This window comes from Staurois parvus, unplaced genomic scaffold (genome assembly GCF_062004578.1).
Source record: "Staurois parvus isolate SC_StPar_1 unplaced genomic scaffold, SC_StPar_1.0 ptg000165l, whole genome shotgun sequence".
In the NCBI taxonomy this organism is placed as follows: domain Eukaryota; kingdom Metazoa; phylum Chordata; class Amphibia; order Anura; family Ranidae; genus Staurois; species Staurois parvus.
Window position 1 is genome coordinate 81,915 of NW_028317961.1, and position 20,328 is coordinate 102,242.

At 37.5% G+C, this 20,328-nt stretch overlaps 1 protein-coding gene across 12 annotated transcripts in view; it reads right to left on the reverse strand.

Annotated features, from left to right (window-relative positions):
• Nucleotides 1-20,328, reverse strand: part of LOC149462829 (receptor-type tyrosine-protein phosphatase kappa) — a 571,684-nt gene that overhangs the window by 39,195 nt on the left and 512,161 nt on the right. For all 12 annotated transcript variants that reach the window (XM_089676124.1, XM_089676123.1, XM_089676120.1 and 9 more), the window contains 4 exons: nucleotides 15,997-16,033; nucleotides 15,331-15,428; nucleotides 12,721-12,837; nucleotides 2,060-2,214 (listed from right to left, as the gene is read on the reverse strand). In XM_089676124.1, the coding sequence (XP_089532250.1) occupies nucleotides 2,060-2,214; nucleotides 12,721-12,837; nucleotides 15,331-15,428; nucleotides 15,997-16,033 (407 nt within the window). The remainder of the gene's footprint in view (nucleotides 1-2,059; nucleotides 2,215-12,720; nucleotides 12,838-15,330; nucleotides 15,429-15,996; nucleotides 16,034-20,328) is intronic.

The window sequence follows — 20,328 nt, forward strand, 5'->3', positions numbered from 1 at the left end:
AACAGAAACAAACACATTCTGTGGAACTTCGTAAACCCATCTTTGACATTCATTAGAACTCAGTTATGCCTCTCCGTGACAACTGTAAATTCATTTGGGACGAACACCAAACTCAGTGAAGCAGAGTAGTGGCTGAAGAGTTTTGCAGCTGTAGCATGATGGGAATTCAGAGACCTTAGCTCCCCATCAGCTCCGCCCAACTTGTGATTGACAACAGGCAGTGGGTGGATTCTAAGCATACAACCTGCTATTCACTATGGAATCTGCCCATTGCCTGCCTTGATTTACAAGTGGATGTGATAGGGTACTAGCCCCTCAGGCTCTGATCAATGTCAGCTTCTTTGGTTACTGGTAGCCTGTTAACCATGACGCTGCCAGTGTCCTTGACAGCCAATAACAGGTGATGATGGGGAGGAGTAGCAGTGTGTGACCCTGCTATACAACTTACAGCCTATCTCTGTACAACAATTTTGCATTGGTTCTCCCAATTACTTTTGAGTTTCTTCATGGTCCTAATAAAATGAACATGAGTCTATCGCATGTGTCATTAAAGCTACTAAAACTGGCTTAAAACAAAAAAGGAACGCTGAAGACACTACATGCCAGATAAAAACAAGACCACCAGCAGCATGACAAAAAGAAATTGAGCAAAAGGTGATAAAATATAGCCCCCAGTCTTTGGTAAAAACTGAAACAAAGTCTTCTGCAGCTGCTCTAAATATACCATGCACAAGGGAATGCACTGTATATGAGTAAAAAAACAGAGAAAAAGTGCACACTTTGCGCAGTTAAACCTTTAGTGATCAAAGTATTGAAATCATGGTTGCATTCACACATTTCATTTACTAACAGCACCTTAAATGCAGCCACATCTTGTTGAAGTTGTAGAACCACTTGTAGCCAGTGATGTCCAGGGGTTGCTCAGCATGGAGTTTGAATCTCTCACTGCAGGCTGGCGGCAGGTTTTTTTTAAAAAACTGGTTAAGTACTTTACAAAGGGTAAAACCACCAGAAAATTGGAAAAAAAATGCTTTACTGAAACAAACAGGCAAACAGATATGTTCAAGGACATCCTTGGAAGAAGTCTAGATGACGAAACCGGTAGGAAGTGACGTCAGATGTCATAACTGATGCAATTGCGGATGCTGGAAGTGCAGCAGTGGCCATTTTGGAAGTGGTTTTACACTGAATGTTTGTAAGTGCATAGATTTTAATAAATATAAAGTTTTATAAGGATTGATCTATGGCCTCTGTATGAGATCTCTTTCTTGGGAACCCTGGAGAGAAGTTGGAGCAAAGAAGGGGACTGTTGAAATTGGAGGAGTTTGGTGGAAAGTGATTTGAAAAACACTGATCTGGTAACACTTGCATGCATTTTTGGAAAACAGTATTGCACTATATTGGTATTTAGGGTAAACCTGTGTGGATATTCACATGAGATGGTCATTGAAGTACCAGACACAAGGAGACAATGAGCTGAAGTGAATTAGTGAATTTGAGAATAACTGATTGGATATACAAGTATATGAAGGGTAAGGGTAGAAAAAGAAGAACACTGTGAACACATATGGTTATTTTATTATAAATGTGAGCACATTGGACAGGATTTGAGGCATGGTGTATTGAGCATACTACAGTATATTATATTTTTTTTTTTGTAGATATGGGAAGATTGTATTCACAGGAAGATGATGGAGATATGACGTCTGATCTTTGGTTGTACAGAGACAATATTGAACTTATCATTTTGAGAGCTCTGGTCACTTCTATGATTGACATTTTCCAACCGCCATATTTTCCCTAACACTGAAATCAGTAAAGTGAACCTGACCTGGACAAAAACGTTTCTACGGTAACAAAACTTCTAGTTTTTAAATCATCTGCTGCATAGTTGCCTTGGATCCTAGGTTCTGCTATATAACTGTAGAAGGCCAATGGTTTGTAAAACACAGTCCACTGATATTTTTCCTATTTTAGCAACATTTATTTTTCTAACAATTTTCATAACAATTATGAAAAAAAATACACACTAGAAATAATAGTGATAAGTTACACAAACCTGCAGTGAACCACAATGGGACCAGCACTTGGTGGATTAGACAATTTTACTCTCCGAATAAAAGACAGCAGGCCTGTGGCATGATACGGTACTCCATGATCAGGCCAACCGGTGAAGTGAAACTGCTTGACTTCCCTGATTTCATTATATCCTCTCTGTAAAACAATTAGAATAAATCATTCTTGGAAGCAGAAAGTGCCTTAGCAATCCTTATCTTAACATTTCTTTAGAAGAACACATAGCCCAGCACATAACTTTATGTCTTGCATATTTTTAGACCAACGCGGCAGATACAATAATGCAGAATAAAAAAAAATGTGCCTTAAGCTAATGCATTCATTCTTGTATCCCTAAAGTGCATTTATTTTACTCTGTGTGCGCTAGGTTTTCTTTGTGTCCTGAGCTACAGAGTCATGAAGCAGGTTTATAGCTGATGACTGCTTTATTCTAGGATATTTTACAGCACTATCAAGCTATCAATTTTCACCAAACGTCTGGAGGAAGAAGACAATGGCACTTCACTATATTTCCACTGCACTGCAGCCAACACATTTCTACGATATACTAACAGATATCCAACATAGTAGAACAACTATGTCCAAGTAGTACTGAAAAAAAACATCACGGAAATGAACATAAGCAGAAAAAACATGTATTTACAATAATTTAAAGTGGTATTAAATCCAAACACCAAAAAGGTAATATATTGCAGTTTTCTTTTTTTTTTTTTGAGGCTTTATCTCCCCTGTTTTCGACTGGTGCTGTGGCCAGTTTCATAATGGCAGGGATTGGGTAGGCAATATATTTTACTAGACTATTGTATACCTCTGTCTTCATGTGTAATTACAGCCATATTAAACCTAAATGTACACATTATTATACAGGCAGTGCCCAAGTTACAAACATCCAACTTACAAAGGAGGCAGCGTGATGTCATGCTGGTGCCGGAAACCGCTGGGCGGCCATCTCGCTGCTCACCGCATGCTGCCACCTACTCTCTGGCAGGCCTGTCAGCAATCCCATGTCACTGCATGGCCAGTTAACCCTTCCGCATGCTATCAAAACTTAAAAATATTTTTTTTGGCTGGAGTTACACTTAAAAAATGTACCTGTTCCAACTTGCGTACAAATTCAGCTTAACCCCTTGACGCCGACGCCACACAAATATGCGGCCTCACAGAACTGGGCTTTTTTCCGCGTACCTGTCTTTGTGCTGGGAGCGCGCCGCACTACACACTCCCAGCACAAAGACCGCAGTGTCACTGAGAGCACCAGGTCCCGTTCTAACAATTGGGACCCGGGACTCCCGATTCCAGTTCACATGATCGCTGTGATAGCCTCTGATTGGCTATCACAGTGATCAGTCACTGTGCAGCCTGGCCCCCTTGTTTTTTTTCTCTCTCTATGAATGGAGGAGATAGATACATTGTATCTCTCTAACTCCTGGCATAGAGAGGAAAAAAAAAATGTTTGTAAAAAAAAAAAAAAAAAAGATAAATAAATATTAAAAGATAAAATAAAAAATAAAGAAGAAATACCTAGATTAAGGTTTGATCTAGTTCAGTGCCAGGGTTATTGTTTGGGTTAAGGTCAAGGTCAAAGGTCAAGGTCAAAAAGGTCAGGGTCAAAAGTCAGGATTTAAAACAAAAATTGGTATAAGTGTCAGTTAGTGTCAATGTCAGTGTCAGTGTGTTTTAGGTAAAAAAAAAAATACAAAAACAAAATGCGCACTATTGTTTCTGGGATGTACTACAGGTACAAACAACAAATAACATACATATATGGTATCACTGCAATCGTCAAGAGCTGGAAAATGTATTTTGGGTTGTTCTTTGGTGGTAGGATATGGTAGTAACAAGAAACACACAGCTAAATAAAAAAAATATTTTTATTTTACTAATTTGGGCCAGTTTTCATTTGATAATAAAAAAAAATCAGGAGATATCCATTACCATTTACCACCAAATTAAAGCCCAATTTGTCCTGGATGTACAAAGTAGTTGTGACGATATGTATGGTTTTACTAACACATGTCAACATTGCAAAATTGTGCTTAGGCATTTAGATTTGTTTTACCCTTAGGCGTGAAGGGGTTAAGCACAAACCTACAGAACCTTATCTTATTCATAACCCAGGCACTGCCTGTATTGTATTATATACCTGGAAGTGTTAGGCCTTGCACATGGGAGTAAAAAATGCTGAGATTTGTTTACTGATCTGATTTTAGATGCATTGTTGTCTATGGGGCAATTAACATGGCTTAGTAAAGATCAGTAATACAGTGATGAGTACAGACCCGTAAAAGAAAAAGAGAAAATTTTACTTTTGAGTGCAGTCATTTACTCGCATACACGTCTTTTCTCATCTATAAGCACGTTTACGCGAGTATATTAGAACGCTGTCAATGAAAAAAAAAATTGTATTCGTCTACGTGCTGACACAATTACTCAACATCATTCAAGGTCATTACACACGTTTTTTTTTGTTTTACTCAGAACTCTGTCAACAAGTTCCTGAGTAAACATCAGTAAATTATGACAATCATGTGCAAGGGGTCTTACACTTACACGTTAGCATGCACTGAACCAGAGAAAAAAAAAAACCTAAGGCTTGATCCTGTTTAGGTTTAACAAGGCGCTGAGCAAAACATGGCACCTAGATGCAGCAGAACTCTGTGCTATGGCTGCATAAACACAGGACAGTTAGCTGCATCCACTTTGTATGTGGCCAGACCTGCCAACTCTGGAAGCAAACTTTCTGTGTCCCGGGCTGTTCGGAGGCTCTTATCGCATGTGACTGGTTGTGTCATACAGGGTACAAATCTGGCCACAGCTGTTCTTTCCCATCGTGTGCGTGGAGCCAAAGTTTCTCTGTCGGCAAGCAGAAAAGCTAATCACTCGAATTAATGAGGCCCAACAGATTGCGTAGAAGAAACAATGAGCAAAAAATGTTTGGTTTTGTTCATAGCAGTGATGAAATTCAGAGATCCAAATGACTATGGTTTTCACCAGCTCATGCCCAATATTTACATGCCTGCAGGTAAAAGTTCATATAAAACTCTAGCCAAAGATAAATGCCTGCAAGGGTCAGACTGAGAGTCACATAAAATTGTTAATTGCGAATGGACATTTTTAGAGCATGTTTTTCTCAGATTTGATTATATTGAACAGCTTTGTCATTGGAGCACAGTGAAAACACCATACAAAGCGAGCAGCCTACTCTTCAGGTGCTGAAGTATTGGGAACACACACACAAATATGAATTTCCTGGCTAAAAAGAAATCTATATTATACATATTCATATTTATGTTTTTTAATGAACTGCAAGCTTTAAAGTTGAACTCACAGAAAAAACCCCAAAACAAAGCAAACAATATTTGCACATTTGCTATTTAAAAAGAAAGAAAAAACCCTAATATGTGTCCTGTTTGTGGATGCTGCTGTTTTAGGCAAAAATGATAACTTCATTTATTCTGACATCGCTGTAAGCATCAAACTTCCGGCCCTAGTAGAATGCATGAAGTAAAGGTGTACACTACATAAAGCAATTTGAGTCACCCTCACTCCATCTTCTCCATTTGTAAAACATCTTGTATTCTTTTCAGAGAATATAAGGTGTTCTGGGATTGAAGGAGGCCACAGATGGAACTGCTATACATCTTCCCCTCCTCCAATCACAGAACACCTTGTATTCTGTCTAATGATGCAACAATACTTTTTTTAATGGTGAGTACGAGTACTGATACTTTGAGGTGTGATTTGAGTTAATGGACGCAAATTGCACGGCAAAGAATAGCATGCAGTTTGAACAGGAATGCGATTCCCATCCACATCACATGCAGTTTCCCCATTGCTCCTGTGTGAACCCAGGCTTGTTATTCACATTGACGGTGTTGACCAATCAGATGCTGTCTAGCCTGAACTGTCATCACTGCAAGGAGAGGAAAGAAAGCGGCGGGGATTTCAAATCCCTGCCACTTTCTCTCTTCTCCCAACACTAAGTATGGGATGCCTGAAGGGAGGTTCCCTGCATCACTCCTGTGTGCACTCGAGCTACGACAAGCCTGGTTCACACAGGAGCAGTGGGGAAACAGTAGGCAATTTGGTCAGGAATCACATTCCTGCTCAAACCGCATGCTAATCTCTGCATTGCAATTTGCATCCATTAAAGCAAATCACACCGTAAAGTATTGGTTAAGGTATCAGTAGTATTTTCACGAGTACTCATGAAAATACTCGATATTGGCACAGATACTGATATCAATGCATCCCTAATTCTGTCAAAAAATACTAAATATTTTATGAAAGGAGGTGGTGGAGTGAGACAATTTACACAGCCTTACTGCATGTGGTGTACTAGAAACAGGAGTGGATATTTCAGAGACAAAATGATGACACTTACAGTGGTGCCAGGATGAATGAAAGTTAGTGTTTTTACTTAATGGGATACACATCATTGGGGGTAATTCATATTTACAAAGCAAATATGCAGATATTGTTTATTCAAGAAGCTCAACTTTAACGCAGATGTATGTCCTTGCAGCAGATCCCTTTTTGTGATAAATTGAAGGGCTTTCTTGTTCATTGTAGTGTGGATCTACAAGATAAAATTTAAAGTGCACTACAAAATGAAATGTTTATAGAATACAGCTTATTGTCCTTAGATGTGGTAGCTGCATTTGTTTTTTTTTTTTTTTTTTTGTTTAGGCTGTTATTCTGTGAATTTTAAACTTATGACGACAGTCAATCACTGTACTATATCTGGGTTGTCACAATAAGACACCTACTTTCTGAAGTTCAAAACATAAGAGGGAAGGTTTTTGTAATATTAATACAATTTTTAATTTTTACAATTAAAATTAATACAATTACATTTTTGATGCACTTATCAGACAGATACAGATAGAAAAAGGGGGGATGGCTAATCTTAAGAGCTTTAATTCCTAAGCCCTTCCTCCAATTTGGATGTACATACCCTCAAATTAAACCTGAGAGTGTGAACTTTCAGCCCATATCCATTATATAACTATAGCTTGAATATGTTTTGATAAATACCTGAAAAAAAATAAAATTGTGCCTGTGTATAAATATATATGGACCTAACTGTACAAGTATAACAAAATAGGTAATCAGCTCAATGATCGGACAGAGAACAGTAACTTTCAGTTTACTAAACAGGTGGAAAGTTAGAAACAATAATGCAAAACAGGTTCAGGATAGCAAAAACATGCATACACAGCAGAAAGATGAAACAAACACGTGAAGCCAGCACAAAACACAAACTCTTCATGTCCATGTCTCTGTGACTCAAAAGGGTAACATGTAACTGCATAGCATAGTCTCATTATTAATCTCTATAACAACAGTGTCTAGCTGAGAATCACTAGGAAAACAGTTAAAAACACAACCAGCTACTTGTAATTATTCTCTTATATGGTATCACAGTTAAGTCTACGGTAGCTCTGGTAACACAGGTGAACAGCTGGAGGGATCCAATGTCCTAGGACAAATGGCCACCCCATTGTAAATGAAGTACTCCTGCCTGGCTTTTACAGTGGAAGGCCTCTCATCTGGCTGCAGATCACCTGCCCAGCTACCTTTGCTTCATTAGGTGTGGCCTTTCTGATCTCCTGAAGAATCAAAGCTGAGAAATTTATACTCCCTGGGGGTGTCCATGAACCCAGAGGTTTGTGTGAAAAAGGCCTGATCTGCATCTGAGCATGGTGGTTAAATGGACTACATAACAAAACACTTAAAGGGGAGCAAATAGGGCAGCACTACTACTAAAAACAAAAAGCCCTAATGTAGTTCAGTTATTCAGAAGTACAATCTTGTTATGTATAACAAGTTGTTTTTAGTTTTGGATAAAGAATGGAATAGTTAAGATCTGTCAGTTTGTTTTATTGCTTTCAGTGTCTCCTTGGAATATTTCTCCTCTTTCCATTCTGCAGATGCACCAGGAAGTAAAATAAATTTTCTAAAAAGTTAGGGTTGTTCCCATCCTAGACAGTTGTTCCTGGAAAGGATATGCCCATTTAAATATTTTCCTTCATGTTTTGTTCTGGTGACAACTGTAAAATGAACAAGACAAATCAAGAGGGTGAATCTAGCTAACTGGGACAAAGCCAGCAATACAAACTTGACTCTTTCCTAATCCATCCAAAACTTTGGATAGGTTTGGCTATACATACACTTTAGGCTATTTGCATACAAAAATAAGGTTTATATAACACACTGAATTCACAAAGAGTTACTTTCCTCTTTAAAATTTGAGATAAAATATTATGTTTTCAAAAATGTTTCTTTAATTCTCAAAAAATGAATTATTTCATCAACATGCTTATTTCATCAACATGTACTAATCTCATGAAACCATTCAGGTATTTTATCTCATGATGTGATATTCAGTGGGATGGACACAATGGAGAAGGATCAGAACCCCAGGCAGTTTGTATTGCTAATAAAGAGGTACAGTAGTTTAAACTGTAGAAATATGCCAACTCACTAAATCAGTGTGGTCCCTGCAACATATGTATTAATACAAAAGAAAAAAGGTGACTGGAATACCAGTCAAAGGGAAGCTGCTTTCACAGGACTCACGTGGTAAATACAAAATATCTTTATAAATGTCAAATATTGAATGAAAATATAAAATAAAAAAACAGACACACAGATAAATACCCTTTTTCCACCAGTAAAAAAGACAATGTTGTTATTGGGGGTGGTGGGGGTGGGGGGATTTCCCTTCACTTCCTGTCCCATAGCTAAAACAGGAAACCCTACAAATGAAAAAAATCCTTTGGGGACCCCAGGTCACCAGAACCAATGTCCTGTCCCCACTGGAAGATTTCCCCTTTATTAATTTTCTGGGACAACCCAAAATCTGGGATTTTCTTTTACTTTCACTTTCAATAACAACAGTGAACAGGACAAATAGAGGGGTGAATCTTCCACCAGGGCACAGGCAACATTAAAAATATAACAGGGGTTCTAATCCCCTTCCACTCCATCCAAAAAAACAAAACAAAAAACTTTTTTTCTTTAGTTATACTTCAAGTAAACCCAACACAATGATTTTAAGTAATTCCATATTTAAGTTCCTAGGTATTACTGTTGAGAAACTGATCCAAAAAGGAAGGGAATACTCCAAATTAGCTATTTATAATATTTTTACATTCCTTAAATACCTCATGCCTGGACCACTACTTATTTAAGGTGATAGTGAACTGACATTTCAGCATCGCAGGAGATAACTGTTAAAAATATGTCACATGATTCAAGTATCTCATGAGATATTCTTAAGTGAATTGAGCCCTGAATCATTTACATCAGTTCTTGGCTATGTGTGAACTGCTAAACTATAATCTCATACACACTAGGTAAATATGGGAAAAAGCCAATAAATTGGCTGGGGTATATTTATTGCTATTGTGGGGCAATAAAAATGTCACTTTATTCTCTAGCCTTGAACACTAAAGTGACTTTCTCAATTCCACAGATTTCTTGAACATTATAAATCAGATCAATAGAGTACTTTGTAATCTGTGCTCAGAAATTTCATTTGCTTTTAAAATTAATAATAATCTGTACCTTAACATTTCCTTACTTAAGTGTTTATTTCACTGTTCAGTGGGTTTTATTGCTGACAATGCCTTGCATTTCAGAAACAAAATATGTACTGCATTACAGAAAAGGTCTAATTACACTATACACAGCTTTGGAGATTTACTTATCATATACAGACTGTGGGAGGCTGTATTATACAATATACTATACAAATAATATAACCATAGTGCACCTGATTTTCGGTTTATTTTAAAAGCAAGCTAAATGTAGGAATAGAAGAACTACAAACATTACTTTTCTAAAGTGTTTTCCTCTAATGAACAAGTCTTGTGTGTTTTAAAAATGTCTCAATTTATTTTGCTTTCACCGATCATATATTGGAAGCCATAAAGTAGAACAATAAATCAATTTTGTGAACAATGTTTGTTAGCTGCTTTGCTCTGTTATATTTGTATAGTATCCCCAACATCTAAAATAGGTTTATTGTTATGGTGGGAGTACAGACAACAGTTGTCTATGCATATTTACAAGCATAATATAAGAGTGGTTTAAATACTGTGTAATGAAGAAGCAGTTAACATTTCCCATAGGCTACAAATTACTGTACGGACATAAAAGAAAACATTGTATCCATGTTTTTTTAAGTTCCCCAACCTGCTTTACAATACAGAAATAGAAAAGGGGAGCTGTGCTTTAAACACAAACTTTACACATTAGTCCAGGTTCACACCAGTGCAACTTGTCATGTTCCTTGACAGTTCAATGTCGCATGACAAGTCACATCCCATAAGCGGCAATGGAACCATTCAAATCGGTGTGACTCAAGTCACAGTGACTTTGAAAAACGTCCCTGCACTATTTTTGGGCGACTTGCATTGACATATGTTAAATGAAGTCACACTAAATTGTCGGCCTCAAAGTCTAGCAACTTTGCACAACTTCAAAGCTGCACTGGTGTGCATGAGGGCTAAATATGGGGTATAATAAGGCTAATGATACCCAAATACCACCCTACCCGTAATCTTCGCTCCTCACAAGACCTCCTACTTTCTAGCTCCCTGGTCTCCACCTCCGACGCCCGACTGCAGGACTTCCCCCATCCTCTGGAACTCATTACCCCAATCCATCAGACTGTCACCTACCCTCCTCACCTTTAGGCGCACCCTGAAAACCCATCTCTTCAGGGAAGCCTACCCTGCCCTCATCTAACAGCCGATCTCCTCCACTCCTCCTACCACTCCATCCCCCAGAGCCACTTCCTCCTGTACCACTATCCCCTCCCTCCTAGATTGTAAACTCGAACCCCTCGTGTTTTGTTTTGTTACTGTATTGTCTCATGTTCTGTCCCCCACTATAATGTACAGCACTGAGCAAACCTTTTAGCACTATATAAATGCTGTATAATAATAATAATAATGATTTCACAGCCTAGTAACAATTTATAAATAATTTGTGCTTCAAAGTAACAAAAATATATCTACAATGCCTACATTTTCAAAATCCATCTGCAAAACAAATTAGGCAGCTAATGTCCCCATTACTACTCAAGAAGCCTCATTCAACTGCCATAGGTTTCCATATAAGCAACACAATATTGCACTCCAGTGATCTCAAGGTCTACTCAGAAACATTTCTATTATTCTCCTAGAATGTAAGCTCCAAGGAGCAGGGCCCTCAAATCCCTCTTGCATTGAACTGTATTGTTGCTGTATTGTCTCCCGTTATATTGCAAAGCGCTGAGCAAACTGTTGGCGCTACATAAATCCTGTATAATAATTCTATTGAATGCTACATACTACAAGGCTTTGCCATAAGAACACACCCTGTAACACATTTCTCCCTTCCTTGGGCTTAAAAGTAGAATTCCAGGTTTCCAATCACCAAATTAGCATTTGGAAAGTATTTCCATGCCAGAACAGTTTGATCATTGGAACTGCTGTAATAGAGTATAGCAGCAATAGCTGCATGCTGTAAATGGTGCTGTTTTCCAGCAACAGTTTGAGACATTTCCTCTCTGCTACAGGGTATAGATCGAATCAGTCATAGTGCATCCCTGTCAGTCAGAAGAAGCTTTGTATTTTTATCAATGAATGCAATGCTTCCTCTTACTGGCCAAGGTGGAAAGACAGGTGAATGGTGTCATGATCACAAACTCAGCCAATCAGAGGAAGCCTTGTATTCATTGATAAAAATAAAAGGCTCCAGGGGAACTCCTGGATGGGCTTGTGAGATTGGTACCCGACATGACTGCAACAACCTTGAGTTTTAAAACAGAACAAAAGAGATGGTCTTTTAGTGTTTTTTCCTCTCGGATGCATTCAACTGCATACAACTGGAGCACAATGCCTCTCCAATAGCAAAACTTTGCTGGCTATAGCTAACAAAGATGAGGAAATCAGTGAATTAGATAGCTCTTGCTGAACAAATAGCCTATTTCAACATTTGTGTAACATCAGTTGCCTTAATTATGGAGAATCATGAAATTGGAAATCCTGATTACCTAGATTCATAAATTGGCCAATTTTAACTAAAGCCTCGACTGCACACACATATATTTAGACAAACTAAAAAGTTGAGTTTTGCTGAAAATTAGATTTACTTTATTCACCAGGGCTGTCTATTTCACTGTGATAACTGATAGTTTGGTGTTGTATAGTGATAAGGTAAATGCAGGCCATTTCAATATACTAGGGAGTCTCTTGTAAATGGTGAACAGCTAGCAAAAGAAGAGCATCTATAATTATTCTTCCAGCAGTGGCCCGAGTCTTCAACTTCTGGTGCTTTCCAAACTTCTGGTTCTGTGAATACCTGCTCTTCCTGACACACATTGTATTTCATCCCATTGGCTCGAATGTCACTATAGGACAGGCAACCCAATGGGAGGAATCACAACATGTGGTAAGGAGGAGCCATTATTTGCATATCCAAAAGCATGGGATACCTGGAGTGACTGGGGAGCAGCAAAACATCAGATTATATATATAGACTTCCAGAAAGGTTATGTATCGATGCTCTTCTTTTACAGGCTTTGTTAAGGTAAACCTGTGGTAACAAGGTCACTTTGAAATTTATGAAAGCCTTTCACATTTTTCTTACCCTTTCAAGTGTAAATGTACGGATGACATACTCAGCCAGTGGCTCCATTTCTATACATGTCACTTTAAAATCTCCATAGACTTCAGTATCATCAGGCCAATACTTGTAACATTTCACCTGTAACCATAAAAAAAACCCCAAATAAAATTAGTACAAATACATCTCAATGCAATTGTTCCTTCTTTAAAGTAGATGTATCTCTCTCTTCCTATAATTTTCTATTAATACAGTAAGGAAGGGTTATAACCTGTCAGTTTATTTTTTGTTATCTGTGTTCCATTGGGGATATTTACCTTCACTTCCTGTTCCAAAAAAGAAAGGGAGTGAAAATCCCTGTAAATTAGGAGAATTCCTTAGCCACCAAAACTAGTGTACCAATTGGAAAAATTTCCCCTATTAATTTTCTGGGGACAACCAAAAATGTAGGGTTTTCTTTCAATTTCAATGATAATAGTAAATAGGACAAATAGAGAGGGTGACTCTCCCTAATGGGGGCACAGGCTGCAAAAAATCTAATAGGTGTTCAAATCTATCCCTGCTCTGTTCAAAACAAAAAAACGTGGCTTTAATTATACTTTAAGAACAATACTGTAATTATCTATGAACATCTAAAGCAAAAGTATGTTTTTCTACCTCCACCCCGACTACTTTGATGATGTCACTGATCTTTCTTTTCTTATCCAGTGCTGGTGGTTACTTCTGCACTGAATTACATCAGTGCAGTAGTACTATGTGATAACCATAACAGCCTGGGCTCTGAGATAGTTAGTTAAAAGACACTAGTTGACATTTTAACCAAGAACACTGTGGGAATCAAGTGATGAAAAAAGGTACTGCAAAAGACAGCTCTGGATTGAAGGTGAGCATTGCAACATGAGCTGCTTGCATATTTTACTTTTAATGGCCAATTTATTTTCACATTTTGGCTGGAGTTCTGACTTAAAGTGTACGCAAATCAAGATATCTGCTATAGAGATTCAGAAAGTGTTTGGAAATTTTACAGCTGTCACCAGAACAAGAGGCAAGAGTAAATCATCCATTGGGGACACCTGTTCCAGTGAAAATTGTCTAAAAGGGAAATTTCTCTAATTTTAGAGATGTTTCCTCTCTTTTTGCATCTCCAATACAGGAAAGTAGAAGGAAACCATGAAGGAAAAATAAAAAAAATAAAAAAAAACCTTTCCTATGCAATCCAAAACCAAACATTTAGATGATACATACACTTTAAAGCCAAACTCTGGGCAGTCAAAAATTAACCCTTGTAATGGGGCTGTGCCTGCACAATAGCTCATTATTTCCAGGGCAAAGGAGAACCTGTTTTACTTACTTGATCCTCCTCTCCCCTGGAAAACCGTGATCCCCATAATCCGGTGGTCAACTGTCCCTCGGTGTCCTCACACCTAGAGCAGGGCTATAGAGCCTGCTATGGTCCTGTTAATGTCAGGACCCTAGACTACAGGAGTGCAGAAACTGTGAGGACTGGTCTAGCTGTAGACAGGAGCGGAGGCTCAGGTAAGTATGTTTCCTTAACGCTAGAAGTTGGGCTTTAAGGAAATTTCTCCAACAAAGCAAACCAAGTAATAGGCTTTAAAACTTATAACAAAGTTTAATTTGTTTCATGTTAAAAAAGCCACAGTACCAATGCACTTGAATCAGAAACACCTCTTATACTAATACTAAGCAAATGGCAAGGGAGTGGAATGTTTACAGATCTCAGAAACACTATCAGGGTAAGAAAAGATTTATTCCTTTGTTTAAACACATTTCACTTCACCTATATCTTTATGCTTGGCATGTAAAACTACTCAGTGAGAACACATTTACACTTGCTTTGATTTTAACACACAGCTCTGCAGATTCTCCACACTCATTAGTATCCCCCAGTTTTGCTGATTCCCCTCCACTCACCTCTTGCTATATTGCTCCCATGCTGCTAACCAGGAATTACAACTGATAGTTTCTCCTACTCCGGTCTGCCAGTTCTGCCGATTCTCTTCCGCTCAGTCCTCTTTCCAGTCCATGCTCACCTTCCACTATAGCATTCCCACATTGCACACCACGTGGGCTGTCTGCTAGTTGCTTCGCTCCGGTCCAGACCTCGCTTACCTTCCCCCTGCACACCAGATGTGACGTCTGCACCAGAAACTTCCAGAATATACACCCATGAACTGGAAGTGACTGAGATTATGTCTTTCTCATTTACTTGTTGGTTTCTCAGTGCATCCTGGGATATTTGATACATCTAATACCTCCAAAACAAAATGAAGCTGACTTTGAATAAATGTCTCTCAAATGCTGCAGGTGCTGTTGGCGAGCATTGTGATAGACTTCTATGGAGGCTTTGGAAATGCTTTGGAGCACCAAAAAAATGACATGGGGTATAGTTTTTTAATGAAGCAAAGCAAACAACACTGTGAACAGGACTGTAAGGTAACCATTTTATTTAGTGAGGTGCTTTGACTGGCATTCAAACCGCATTAAAAAAAGTTTGTTAAATGCCACATTTTGACGCAAGTTTAAATGAGACCTAAGGCATATGGAAAACATTATTTAGGATAACACTGATCTGATTGAGCTGGCAAGCCTCAACTAAACTAAATGCAGTCTTACCCGGCCAACTTCAACTAGATTTGTGACCATAACAATGCAGGCAGATTGCTCTTGCCAAGCCATCCTCCAGAAATCATACACTGTTTCATGAACTGGGCCTATACAAACAGAAAAATAAAGATCAGTAGGTTGAAAGAGACAAAACCACGACCCTTATTCCTATTTTCATCTGTGACATATGTGGGTATATTTAAAAATGTTTGACAGTGTAGGAAATTATGTTTATGTATATATTCACGTGTGCAAATACAAGGTTAACAAAACTGAAGTTTTTATTTTCCTATACTTCCCTATACTTCAAATTGCAAATATTGCTTTATATTGGACTTGGAGAAAGATAAATAATCATCTTCTTCAGTGCTTTTTAATGAACTTTCTGGATAGGAATGTTTCCTAAAATGCTATCATGCAAATCCCATAGTTCTTAGAAGTTCTAGAAATGTTCACATAAATAGCTGTAAATGTTTTTAAAGTTTGATTTTAGTCAAGCTACGGGTCAATAAGCCAAAAAAGTATAAAAGTTCTTCACTAACTTAGGCAGTGCCAATCTCTGTTCAACAGAAAGTAGTATTTATATTTCAATACAGGTTTCTAAATGCAAATGGAATCTTGCCAGGAAGCTTAAATGAAAGCAATTAAAGTAGAGAGCAGAACAGATTCTTTTACCTTGGGTGGCAATGTAATGGCTCGGTCTCTGATATCCCTGAAACAACAGGCAAATAATTCATTCTTAGGATCAATAGGGTGCATTAAAATTATACGAACTACTAAAACTGTCTGGCCATTTACACAAAACGTTACAGAAATAGAAATCAAAGAGTGTGCATGAGTGATTATTTCAATTACACATTCTATATGGACAATCAACTGTCATACTTAATAATGTAACTACCCAGAATAAAAAATACAAATCTCAAGCCAGCACTTTCTCTGTTTAGCCAGAAACAGTGTTTGCTGGTGGTATTGGATACTACAAAAATCTTTTTAAAAATTAAATGTAATAGCAATAGTATATACAGGTCACCAAAATTCTACTAAAATACTTTGGTTATACATGAAGAAAAAAGAATCCTTGAAAACATTTTACTTAGGGTCCCCTGGAAGAAAAGGACTTAACTAAATGGAAATGAGAGGCTCTCAGTTTCAGATAATAAAATTCAATTTACAGAAATAAAAGCAACATGTGCCGCATGCAGGAAGATGTTAAAGTAATTGTGGCAGTCAGCATATGGTGTGGGCCAAATGTCAAGGGCAGCCACAAAAATCCAGACATCTTTCCAAAAAGCACTAAACTCACTTCAGAGGCAAACCCATGAACACCTGCAGGCGGTTTACGATTGGGCACTTTTGGTGGGTATCTAATAAACATCAAGCATGAAGGGACACCAATGCCATAAAATAGCTTTCATAGAAACATTTTAATCATCTTATCTCATTATTTAAAAATATATAATGTCCAGGTTCCTAGGGTCAAGGTTCTTTGTGTCTGATTTAATGTGACTTATCTTTGTTATCAAATTATGTCACTTTGTACAGTGACTAAAGAGATGTTATGATATATAAAAATCAACTAATACAATTTACAATAACACAATTATTTTTCTGCATGCTTACATTGCATTTTTTTTAAAATGAATTTAAGCTTAAAATGGTAACCTGCATTTTACTCCTGGCCATTTCCTTTAGGAGACCAATTGAAATCTGGGTATAAGACTTGTTTATGGGTGACTGGAACATATAAGCAGCCATAAGTCAAACTTTATGAGCATTGGTGCCCCTTCAAAAAGGATAGCACTAGTGGGAGCACAAAGGAAAAACACATTCTAGAACTGAAGGCCTCTCTTCAGAGTTAAATCTACTAAACTGCATATTCATAATATTCCTGAAAATAATGAATGTATTAATTTGAATTACTATGGTTTAGTATTCCAACAGTAACACTAAGTAGGGTTTAGCAAATTTATGATCAATTTTTATTTTTTTATATAATATTACCCAATTATCTAAAGCTTAGTTAGAAGAACCCATTATTAAGTTTCATTAAAAAATCTCAGAGACAAAAATGTGAGACAAATCATGACTGCAGAAGGCAAATTGTCCAAATTAAAGCAAATAGTAGACAGTAAGTATAAATTCTACATTTCTATGGTTTCAAAAAAAGTACTCAAACTTCTTGCTATCTATTAATGTTTCACATATGATAGACACAATTTAATGGAACTCCATTTGAAAAATGTGTGAATCCTGGGTGAAAGTTGTGTAACACCTGCAGTCAAACATTTACACGCTGACCTCTTATTGAAGCATTAAAAGACATTTAAGGTAAAAAATGTGACGGTGCAATATATAAATATAAATATAAATATAAATATATATATATATATATATATATATATATAAAATTTTCCTGTCAAGCCATTATTTGATGGTAGAAAAGAAAATAAAGTTGTCTCGGGAAATAATCAATACTGCTTTACTTCCCTTTAAAAATATCTCATGTGAAATGACAAGTTTGGAGAAAACTTGTTGTTGTTCACAGTTATGGTTTTTTTCCCCCCATTCTAGAACTGGCATTTTAAAAAAGGACAGTGGGCATTTGCTTACTTTCCTTTAGGTTTTATATATCTTCTCTGCATAACACCAAATCTGTGGCCGAAGGTTTTATACATCTACCCTGCATGACACCAAACAGGGCCCAGCTTGTCCAGTCAATACACACAGATACAGAAGTCATGGCCAATGGGTAGTTCAATGTTCTGTCATCTGATGAAAATCTGTAGCAATTTTAATTTGAATCCATAAAATGCCTAAGTTATTTAGATGATACCAGCCAAACACTCTGATACTAATGTTTAGACAATAATAAAAATGTTAAGTGTGCCAAGGTTAGAAGAGAGGCAAAATAGGTCCGCATTATATTATAAATGTTGGCTGTTTGGTGTGCTGCCTGAACTTTATGCAAGCTATTTTTGTTAGCTTCTCGCAGTTGTATTTGCAATTTGTCAGTGGCTAGTTTATATTTTAAACACCTGTTGGTGGTCTGGTAATCAGGTGCACCAGAAAAAGTAGTATTAGCAGCTCACAAACACAATATGGATGCCAAACTTAAAAAAGAGATAATAACCTCCTTAGCAGGCATAATTCTAAGTTAACCCATGTTTTATTTTTCACATTTAAAACCCCAACACTTAAATCCCCAAAGCATTATATATATTTTTTTGAAAGCAGAGGACCCATAAAATCATGTAAATTGCAATTGTTATGTCACACGATAAAGGCTCCTTTCACACAGGCATTCCGATCAGGTCCATCTGTCTTTTTCAGGCTGACTTGATCAGAAGGTTCATAAAGCCCTATGAACGGGTGGATGTAAACAGACTTGTGCCTGATTACACTCATCTACTTCTGGGTCCAATCAGTTCTAATTAAAAAACTGAAAAGGACTGCTTTCCTTTCTGGTTCGGCAGAACGGATCAGAGGTAACCTGATGAGAATGGACATTGGAGCCCGTTTACATCTGGCTGTCTACAGAGTGGGGTCTTCTTGTGTCCACTCTGAATAAACTGAGTGGGTATCGTTGTGACACCTGTCTTGAATGGCTCCGATCAGCAAAGGATCTGCTAACAGATCCCCTGCTGATCGGAGTGGACTCTGCTCCATGTGGAAGCGGCCTATTAGCTGAACTGTTTATCATGTCATTTTTTTCTTTTAGTAAAAAATACATTGAAATTCATTTTAGTGCATATAACGCAATAACATTTTCCAATTATCTGAAAATTATAACAGATGAGTTTGAATGTTTAATGATAAATAAAAAAAATATGTCAAGATTTATAATTGCATGCCACAACAAAACATCCACAAACTAGGATACCTCAAAACCTTTACAGCTCATCAATTTAGAACGAACTGTGAATATTGAACCTAAAGGTTTTACTTTAACTATGACAGGTGCAGTAATACCCAATAGTCTTTAGAGAGCCATCAGAGGTCTTTAAGGCACCTAATGCCTCCTCAGCACTCCCCCCAGCTTGACTGAATACAAATTCTGACAGCTCTGATCCCAAAAGTACTCTGGAGTTCTTCCTGGTTCATTGCTCCTAGGGGAGATCAAGAAATAGATGTTTCTCATTTTCCCTCTGCCTGACATCTTCAATAGATGTCCTGGGCTCCCATAAGGCACACGTGAGCCTAGGATACATGAGGGAGGGTGCAATATCTCTGATATACTATATATAGAAGTGATAAGGCCTCTGTAAAGTGAATCATTTCTATATGACTGGTCAAAGCCAGCTGAACAAAAAGAAATACAAACAGACCATTCATTTCAACAATATTCTTCCCAGAAGATTATATGTGCATTTATCAAAATTTTGACTTGCTATTTGCCTATAAAAACTTCCCATGAGAAAAAAAAAATCCAAAAGACCTGAGACTACTGCTGGGCACAGGCATCCTGGATGTAATGTCCTCAGTCACAACAAACTCAGAGCCCTGACACTTTGTAGTATTCTAATTCACTCCACTCCAGCTGCTACATAAAAAATTATGTTGGGAGAGGACAGGGGTGCCATTACAGTACAGCACAGTGAGTATTTACAGAAATGAGACGAGCTATGATGTGCAAGGAGAGGAGACTTGAATTGACTCTTCTGAAGTAGGCACATTTGCTAGCAAGTTCAGAGCCACATGGCAAATCAATTAAAAAAAAAAAAATGATGATGGAAAGGAAAAGCACTGCAAGTACGCATTTTAAACTGGTAACAGGTTTTCTTTAAAGTAAACCTGTTATGACAGAATTATGGGAGGTCCTTATAAACTTCCATCTAAAAAAAGTCAACTTCCAGGCAGTTAAGCTGGCCCATTTTTATTGTCGGAATGACTGACCCAAAACTATAATGCATACAGGAAGTAAAGGGCCTTTTTATAAAAACTGGCAAAAATAGATCTCAATATACCTATTTTATAAAAGTTGTAATACGAGGTTGTGATGTTGAA